A 10512-nucleotide genomic window follows, 5' to 3' on the forward strand; every position below is an offset into this window, starting at 1 on the left:
CTCTGTATAGTATAAGATCAATGAATCAGTCAATGTGCATGAGGAAACGGATATTAAAAGAAACGTTTTCTAAAAGTCTACGTGCGAAAAATCATGCTGGGAAATATGATGAGGCCTTTCCCATATATTTTCACTCTGAGAGAGTTAACGGAAATTAAGTCAATATAGCCGAGTAACAACAACACCAGGATTTCTTGAATCAAATGTCCTGTTCAGTTGTGCTGAAAGCTAGGTAGGGGGACAGACATCCCTAACACTCATCTGAATTAAAGGCAGGGAAAGTCACATCAATTTCTAATGACTAAATGTACTCCACGATGGGAAAGTAAACACTAATGTTTAAAATCTGAACACGAAGGAGATTTAGGTGTTCTCCTGGTTGGAAACTGACTGGAAAAAGCTGACTGTCATGTTTAGTCTTGCATTCTAAACGCCTGTGTTTAAGATGAGAACCTAAATAGCAAATCTAAATAGCTAATGGTTAAGTTTTAAACACTGACATTTAGGTTCTAAACGTGTCCCATGTTTCACATGTCCACATCACTAAGGAATTATCATGGTCCACACACACCAACGCAGTCGTGAAGAGGGCACGATAACGCCTCTTCCCCCTCAGGAGGCTGAAAAGATTTGGCAGCTGCATTGAGAGCACCCTGACTGGCTGATATCACCGCTTGGGATGGCAACTGCTCGGCATCCGACCTGCAAGGTGCTACAGAGGTTTGTGCGTACGGCCCAGTACATCACTAGGGCCGAGCTCCCTGTCATCCAGGAACTCTATTCCAGGCACCTCAATTACCTCGTACCCCTGCACATCGACTCGGTACTGGTACCACATCGACTCGGTACTGGTACCACATTTTTTGATCAATTTTAGGATAAGGCTGTAACGTAAATATGCAAAAGGGAAGGGGTCTGAATTCTTTCAGAATGCATTGTAAATACACAATGAGTAACGGTACTCATTGTGTATTTACAATGCATTCTGAAAGAATTCAGACCCCTTCCCTTTTGCATATTTACGTTACAGCCTTATTCTAAAATTGATCAAAAAATGTTCCCCATCAATCTACACACATTAACCCATAATGATTAAGCGAAAACAGGTTTTTAGAATTAAACACATTTCTTAAAAATAAAAAATGAAAATATATTATTTACATAAGTACTCAGACCCTTTGCTATGAGACTCACGTGCATCCTGTTTCCATTGATCATCCTTGATGTTTCTATAACTTGACTGGAGTCCACCTGTGGTAAATTAAATTGATTGAACATGATTTGGAAAGGCACACACTTGTCTATATAAGGTCCCACAGATGACAGTGCATGTCAAAGCAAAAACAAAGCTATGAGGTCCAAGGAATTGTCTGTAGCGCTCCAAGACAGGAGTATTGTGTTGAGGCAAAAAATCTCTGCAGCATTGAAGGTCCTGAAGAACACAGTGGCCATCATTCTTCAATGGAAGAAGTTTGGAAGCACCAAGACTCTTCCTATAGTTGGTCGCCCGGCCAAACTAAGCAATCGGGGGATACGGGCCTTGGTCAGGGAGGTGACCAAGAACCCGATGGTCACTCCGACAGAGCTCCAGAGTTCCTCTGTGGAGAAGGATAACCATCTATGCAGCACTCCACCAATCACACCTTTATGGCAGAGTGGCCAGGCGGAATCCACTCCTCAGTACAAGGCACATGACGGGCCTCCCAAGTGGCGCAGCGGACTAAGGCACAGCATCGCAGTGCTAGAGGCATTACTACAGACCAGCGTTCATTCCCGGGCTGTGCCACAAGTCCAATAGGACAGCGCACAATTGGCTCAGCGTCGTCTGGCTTAGGGTAGGGTTTGGCCGGAGGGGCTTTACTTTGCTCATTGCGCACTAGCAACTCCTTCTGGCGGGCCAGGTGCCTGCAGGCTGACCCCAGTTGGCAGTTGAACAGTGTTTCCTCCGACACATTGGTGCGGCTGGCTTCCAGGTTAAGGAGCACGGTCAGGTGAGTAATGTTTTGGAGGACACACCTTCGCCTCTCCCGACACACCTTTGCCTCTCCCGAGCCCATTAGGGAGTTGCAGCAATGAGACAAGATCGAAATTAAATGAATAAGGCACACGGCACGCTTGGAGTTTGCCAAAAGGCACCTAAAGCGCTCTCAGATCATGAGAAACAAGATTCTTTGGTCTGATGTAACCAAGATTGAACTATTTGGCCTGAATGCCAAGCATCACATCTGGAGGAAACCTGGCACCATCCCTACGGTGAAGCATGGTGGTGGCAGCATCATGCTGTGGGGATGTTTTTCAGTGGCAGGGACTGGGAGACTAGACAGGATTGAGGGAAAGATTAACAGAGCAAAGTACAGAGTGATCCTTGATGAAAGCCTGCTCCAGAGAGCTCAGGACCTCAGACTGAGGTGAAGGTTCCCCATCCAACAGGACAGCGACCCTAAGCACACAGCCAAGACAACACAGGAGTGGCTTCAGGACAAGTCTCTGAATGTCCTTGAGTGGCCCAGCCAGAGCACAGACTTGAACTCGATCGAACATCTCTGGAGAGACCTGAAAATAGCTGTGCAGCAAGGCTCCCCATCCAACCTGACAGCTTGACAGGATCTGCAGAGAAGAATGGGAGAAACTCTCCAAATACAGGTGTGCCAAGTTTGTAGCATCATACCCAAGAAGACTCAAGGCTGAAATCGCTGCTAAAGATGCTTCAACAAAGTACGGAGGAGAGTTTGAATACTTATGTAAATGTTTTATTTCCGTTTTTTATTTTGAATACATTTGCAAATATTTCTAAAAACCTGAGTTTGCCAAAAGCCACCTAAAGCACTGAGACCATGAGAAACAAGATTCTCTGGTCTGATGTTACCAAGATTTAACTCTTTGGCCTGAATGCCAAGTGTCACGTCTGGAGGTAATCTGGCACCATCTCTACAGTGAAGCATGGTGGTGGCAGCATCATGCTGTGGGGATGTTTTTCAGCGGCAGGGGCTGGGAGACTAGTCAGGATCGAGGGAAAGATGAACAGAGCAAAGTATAGAGAGATCCTTGATGAAGATCCTTGATGAAGTAAAGAGAGCCTGCTCCAGAGAGCTCAGGACCTCAGACTGAGGTGAAGGTTCACCGTCCAACAGGACAGCGACCCTAAGAACACAGCCAAGACAACGAAGGAGTGGCTTCGGGACAAGTCTCTGAATGTCCTTGAGTGCCATCAAACACATGTAAATAAGATAACATTCCACCTATTCCACTCCAGCCATTACCAGGAGCCCGTCCTCACCAATTAAGGTGCCACCAATTTCCTGTGGCTTACATTCAACAACGGAAATATGGCCAAACTCTAAAGGGATCGTTTCACATTCAAATAGATCTAACCAGCTCATTCTACATGTAGATACAACTCTAAAGCCCATTCATTTGAATGTTCTTTAGCTGCTGTAACTTATAAAATACAATGGAAGGATACTACCTGAATCTACACTCTCCAGTAGCCAGTTTATACATTTTGCCAGGCTTATCTGAAGACGTGCTTAGTGCATTAGTTTCTTTTGCACCGTTAAGTGCCCGTGTTGAATAATATAATACGTAGATGATGTCCATAACGTAGATGGTGTCCCCACGCACCTCTATGATTCAGAGGGGTTGGGTTACATGCAGAAGACACATTTCGGTTGAATGCATTCCGTTGCTCAACTGACTAGGTATCCCTTTTCCCTAACGTAGGCTTAAAGCCCACCTGCTCTGATCTTTGATACAGTTTAATCAAATATTGTTTGGGGGAAAATGAATTATTGATATTGATTTCTGTCTGATGAAAACCTCTTCTCTCCAAAACAGAAACTTTTCAGGAATTTGAAAAAAATGACCATATTTTCCCATTAACGAAAATACAATTATGAAACTTCAGACGCAATTTAGAAAATATTTTCTTGGTCCTGGAATCATTAAATGATCAGTATACATTGAGGGGAGTTACTGCTTTAAATAAATGTAAACAAATAAAATAAATGAAAATAGGCTAAAATGTAGGCCTACTCTCAGTGTAGAAACAATGCTATCTAATCTACTGCCTGTCTTTTCTTGGCCCTCTACAAAGACCATTATGAGTTTGTCTTGTTTTATAGAAATGCTGATTCACCTAAAAATCCATTGTTTTGGGGATGAGAGCTGCTTAAAGAGATGACCATATTGTGAAAAAAAGCAAAATAAATAAAAAATAATTAACAATATGGGGATGAGGTAGGTGGATAGGCTATTTACAGATGGGCTATGTACAGGTGTGATATGAGATATGAGTCTCCAGCTTCAGTGATTTTTGCAGTTCGTTCCAGTCATTGGCAGCAGAGAACTGGAAGGAAAGGCGGCCAAACTGAGTAATTGGCTTTGGGGGTGACCAGTGAAATATACCTGCTGGAGCGCGTGCCACGGGTGGGTGCTGCTATGGTGACCAGTGAGCTGAGATAAGGCGGGGATTTACCTAGCAAAGACTTATAGATGACCTGGAGCCAGTGGGTTTGGAGGCGAACATGAAGCGAGGGCCAGCCAACGAAAGCATACAGGTCGCAGTGATGGGTGGTAAATGGGGCTTTGGTGGCAAAACGGATGGCACTGTGATAGACTGCATCCAATTTTCTGAGTGTTGGCAGCTTTCCAATCTTTGGGGATCTCAGACAATACAAAAGAGAGGTTGAACAGGCTAGTAATATGGGTTGCAACAATTTCAGAAGATAATTTTTAGAAAGAGAGGGTCCAGATTGTCGAGCCCGGGTGATTTGTAGGAGTTCAGATTTTGCAGCTCTTTCAGAACATCAGCTATCTGGATTTGGGTGAAGGAGAAATGGTGGGGGCTTTGTCGGGTTGCTGTGGAGGGTGCCGGGCAGTTGACCGGGGTAGTGCAGAACGCTAATGTGTTCAATGCTAATGCAGAACGCCAAAGGATGTTTTTGTGCTGGTCAAGGGCAGACAGGTCTGGAGTGAACCAAGGACTATATCTATTCCTAGTTCTATTTTTTTTTAATGGGGCATGCTTATTTAAGATGGTGAGGAAGGCACTTTTAAAGAATAGCCAGGCATCATCTACTGACGGGATGAGGTCAATGTCATTCCAGGATACCCCGGCCAGGTCGATTAGAAAGGCCTGCTCACAGAAGTGTTTTAAGGAGCGTTTGACAGTGATGAGGGGTGGTCGTTTGGTTGTAGACCCCTTACGGATGCAGGCAATGAGGCAGTGATTGCTGAGATCTTGATTGAAAACAGCAGAGGTGTATTTGGAGGGCGAGTTAGTTAGGATGACATCTATGAGGGTGCAAGTGTTTACGGATTTGGAGTTGTACCTGGTACGGTCATTGATAATTTGAGAGAGATTGAGGGCATCAAGCTTAGATTGTAGGATGGCCGGGGTGTTAAGCATGTCCCAGTTTAGGTTACCTAGTAGCACGAGCTCAGAAGATAGATGGGGGGCAAACAATTCATATATGGTATTGAGGGAACAGCTGGGGGCAGAGGGAGGTCTATTACAAGCAGCAACAGTGAGAGACTTGTTTCTGGAAAGGTGCATTTTTAGAAGTAGAAGATCGAATTGTTTGGGTACAGACTTGGATAGTAATACAGAACTCTGCAGGCTATCTTTGCAGTAGATTGCAACACCGCCCCCTTTGGCAGTTCTATCTTGGCGGAAAATGTTATAGTTAGCGATGGAGATTTCAGGGTTTTTGGTGGTTTTCCTAAACCAGGATTCAGACACGGCTAAGACATCCAGGTTGGCAGAGTGTGCTAAAGCAGTGAGTAAAACAAACTTAGGGAGTAGGCTTCTAATGTTAACGTGCATGAAACCAAGGCTTTTACAGTTACAGAAGTCACCAAATGAGAGCACCTGGGGAGTGGGAGTGGAGCTAGGCACTGCAGGACCTGGATTAACCTCTACATCACCAGAGGAACAGAGGAGAAGTAGGATAAGGGTAGGGCTAAATGCTTTACGAACTGGCCGTCTAGCACATTCGGAACAGACAGTAAAAGGAGCAGGTTTCTGGGCACGATAGCATAGATTCAAGGCATAGTGTACAGACAACGGTAAGGTAGGATGTGAGTACATTGGAGGTAAACCTGGGCATTGAGTAATGATGAGAGTCTCTAGAGACGTTTAAACCAGGTGATGTCATTGCATATGTAGGAGGTGGAACAACATGGTTGGTTAAGGCATATTGAGCAGGGCTAGAGGCTCTACAGTGAAATAAGACAATAATCACTAACCAGGACAGTAATGGACGAGGTATATTGATATTAGAGAGAGGCATATGTAACCAATTGAACATATGGGTCCAGTGAGTGGTTGGGCTGACTGGGGGCACGGCGATTCAGACAGTTAGCAGGCCGATGCTAACAAGCTAACAGTTAGTAGGCCGGGGCTAAACAAGCTAGCAGTTAGCAGACCGGGTTGGCAAGCAAGCAGTTAGCAGGGGCTAGCAGTTAGCAAACCGGACAAGCAAGCTAGCAGTTAGTAGACCGTGGCTAGCAAGTTAGCCTTTGGGGGACGTCGCGATCCTGATGAAAATGTTCAGAGTTTGAGGTAGGAATCCGGGGATATGGAGAGAAATAGGTCCGTTATGCTCTGGTTTGAGTCACGTTGTTCGAACTGGCGAGAGCTTTCCGAGCTAAATGTTAGCTGATGACCGCTAGCAATGGCTTGCTAACTGATAGCTGGTAGGTAGCCTAGCTGGCTAGCTTCAGTTGAGGGATTCCAAATCCGAAGTAAATAGGAATACTGTGGAAAAAAAGCAGATCCACGCCACATTGGGTTAGGCGGGTTGCAGGAGAGTATCTCGAAGTTGAGGTTTAGGAAAATATTTTTAAAATATATATATACAAGGGACAGGACAAAGACGTCTGACTGCTATATCCTATATCCTGTTATCTTCTATCAAATTGGATATTGTGAAATCAGGCTAAAATTCGTTGGAGGAAAAGGAAGGACCTGATCATTTGGCTGAGAAAAGGTTATCTGCGTTTTATTCAGGCAGCTCGTGCATGGCCAGCTGCAGATCCTCCCTCATGACGTGGCTATAGGCAGCGCAGCCTGCAGAAGCTCCAGGATGTGTCCTTTCAGCAGCTCAGCTCATGTTCAAGATGCAGCAACAGCTGACAGAATGAACTTCCGATAAAGTTACGTTCACACAATAATGCGATTGTTGTGGATAGTCTGGTTAATATAATAGTTCGTTTAATACGTTTACATGCTTTGCAAGAAGAACGACTTTCCCTAATAATGTGTTTACATGGACACATCTGAAATCAGGCTGATGGGAAATGCAGTAAATGGCCAATCAAAATAAACGTTCTACCACAGTGAGCATTATTTTTGTGAAGACTATTTGATTCTGAGTTCGGACATGTAAAGTTTGTATGTGAAAATTATTCACTTGCACATGCGTAGAAAGATTGCTCAGAAAACCAGGTATGTTATCGGTGTATGCTTACACCGATGATTAAAATAATCAGAGTAAGGTGTCAACATGACTAATGCCATACTCGGCCTTCTGCCATAATCAGCTTAATATCGATTTTTTTTAGTGTGAATGTAAACGTATTGATGCCTCCACAGTTTTTTTGTGTTAACGCTTAATCAATCACAACATTTTGTAACCTACCACTGGCATGATCTGTCATTAAATCATGACGGAAATGTAAAGGACTCGAACCTGTTTTCTACAGGGGTAATGCAGATGCAGCAACAGTCGTGCAGTTGAAATTATTATACATGTAGGCCTGTCATTATTTGGTTTCCAAAAATGTGTTCGAACCTATATCAGTGGCGTGGTAGGCTGATGGTGCAATGAGGGAATGATTGCATACAGTAACCTATATGTCTATTTTTTTGTGTAGGCTACTTATCTTTTCTGATAAATTGATTAGCTGCTGAAATGTATTACGGAAATGGACCGTTTATCTATGCAGACGTATTATTTTTGATGCTACTAATGGTAGTAAATATGTTTTTATTATCTATAAAGTTGAGGTGCAGAAACATTGTCATTTTACTGGTATTGCATCATCATTCTGTTTCGCCTGTTAACGTACCAGAGTTATTTAGCTAAAACGACATTTGACCTACTTTTCTAAAACAATTTATGTTGGATAATGAACAGGTTTTAAAGGTTAGCGGGTAGTGGCTATAGACTACATGTTGCTGGACTAAGTTTAGTGAAACACTTGTCTGCACAATGCTATGTTGACTTTAATTCATTGTGCTATGTAGTGGTTATAAGTTATGTAACTATTTAAAATGGAGCCTTTTCACCACCCAACAACCACGAACCTGACTGTGATTAGCCTATCGACTGTATATCACCGCATAACTGGCATTATCTTGACACAGGGGTTGTGCGTAATGCTGTTACGCAATTAAACCTCCATGGAGTGTAGACTGCAGACTCACCTATGGTGGTGATGACTGTGATGGCAAAGTAAAAAGATCCAGCAAATTTCCACTGAACCCCAGCCCTGTGGGGCTCGGCCTCCATAATGATGGTCTCCAGTTTGCGGTAGTCGTCCTCGCTAATGTTATATTTCCCTTGGAGACGCTTCTCCTCTGCCTCCAGTTGTTCTTTCTCCCGCATCTCGAAATCTGACTCCAGGGCATCGAACACCGCGGCCCCGACCAGCAGGTACGTGAACGTGCAGATGATCAGGGACAAGGTCCGCACGTTCTGCCGCTTCATGACCACCAGGATCCGGCGAGTGAGGGGCTCATGTCCCCTCGTATCCCCCGGGAAGGCTGCGCAGCAATCGGGAAAGCGTTGGCAGCGGCTGGAAGAGGAGGGACAGACTGGCGCGTGTTGGTGACGGTGGACGGAGGAGCAGTAGTGGAGATTGCTAAGAGTGTGATCCCTGTAACAGGTCCCCAGATCCTGCTCCGGGTTCGCAGAGAGACACAGAAGACTGCTCGATCTCCGGGACCACGAGCCCTGCAGCCTAGAAACTCTGCGCAAAACCTGCCCAAACCAAGTCCTCCCGGCGCGTAGTGCCATCAACAAGCAGTTGCTAGATTCCTCTGTTGTCTTCTTATCGAAGTCAACGTTTTTATAACGAATTCAATTAAACACATATGGCAAATGAATGTTCGATTATTTTCGTTGTGAATCTGTAAATGTTTGATGCAGTATTTTCAGGTTGTATGTCATGCATTCCTGGAAGATTTAAAGAGAAGTGAACCGATCCACGAGAGGTTAGATGAGGGTGAACCATCTTTTCGCATCTGCTCCCAGTAAGTTTCAATAAGCAGCAACCTGTTCATTTCGGCGCCTCATCCTCAAGTGGCAGGCTATTTTTAACAACGAACCATCCCCACCCATTCGCACATAATTAATTGACTGTGTGGAATCCAGAAATACAGCTCAGAAATAGAAGACATCGCCCGAAGTTATTACCATTTGATTCACAATGTGCTGTGTTGAGTCGTCGACAAGACAGAGGGATAAATGAGGAGAGCGACACAACTGAGGATCCGGGAGGAAAAAAGGCTACTCACTCAATTGATTCGCGCTGTGGGGATCTGAACCCAGGCAATGATCAGCACATTTAACCAAACAGAGATGTGACACTGTGCACAGCATAATTCGTGTCCATTGCGCATTTATATACTACAGATTCCTTTCGTTATATCGGATCATATTGCCATGCTTTATTGTAAAGATACAACTATCCCAAAACCGTGACTCGAAGAACCACCTCGTGATCAATAAATCAACATTGACAAGAGGTTCAGTTTCAAATGTTCCTTTCCTAGAATAGTGACGCGGTGTTCTGCCTCAGGACCAAAAGTGCACTGTCACTGTGTAGCCTACTTTAGCAACCAGGAGCAGGCAAACCCAAAATATCGGTATAGCCTAACTGATAAATGACAGAATTGGAAATTTCACAAAATCCAAATAATTAATGATCCTGGTGCATGTCTCCCATTAGGCGCGCGGTGACTACCGGCTCAACTGCGAGCATCCACGTGCCCTCGAGGCTTGAGCTGATTTCTCCGCGGGCTTCCAATCAACTGGAGTTGAATTAGAAAAAAACATCGGTTTTTCCTCGTTAGTAGAAGTTACTTGAGGCCATGAATTAACGCAACTTTCAGAGGATAGAGAGACAGAGATGATGATGCCGAACACTGCGTGTCCTCACAGGCTACTGATGCTAAGTGCGTGGATTCTCTCAGCATCAAAGTTATCTCCTGTGAGAAGTGTGGCAGGCTAGACCATTTAAGAGACTGTTGCGATCTGATTATCCATCTGTTCTATTTTAGTACACTCTATTTTAAGACATTCCAATTGTTGAACATCTTTACTTCAATCAGTCTTCCTCCCCAGGGACATCTGTTAATATCCCTCCCCACTTGTCACCCCACCCCTCTCCTCACCACAACTCCGGCAGCGACCACTACCACTCATTATCAATACGAGTTTACTTTCAAATACATGACTGCCTCACATATGATTGCTCTGCCAGCCGGGTTAGCCCAAATCTAATGAA

General features: G+C 44.4%; 1 protein-coding gene across 1 annotated transcript in view; it reads right to left on the reverse strand.

Moving 5' to 3' along the window:
• LOC110496384 (potassium channel subfamily K member 9-like) overlaps positions 1 to 8711 on the reverse strand; it is a 38669-nt gene extending 29958 nt beyond the window's left edge. Inside the window, exon 1 of the mRNA XM_021572253.3 lies at positions 8429 to 8711. Within this exon, the coding sequence (XP_021427928.2) occupies positions 8429 to 8711 (283 nt within the window). The remainder of the gene's footprint in view (positions 1 to 8428) is intronic.
• Between the last annotated feature and the right edge of the window lie 1801 nt (positions 8712 to 10512).

Source organism: Oncorhynchus mykiss, chromosome 18 (assembly GCF_057628025.1).
Source record: "Oncorhynchus mykiss isolate SJ-2025 chromosome 18, ASM5762802v1, whole genome shotgun sequence".
In the NCBI taxonomy this organism is placed as follows: domain Eukaryota; kingdom Metazoa; phylum Chordata; class Actinopteri; order Salmoniformes; family Salmonidae; genus Oncorhynchus; species Oncorhynchus mykiss.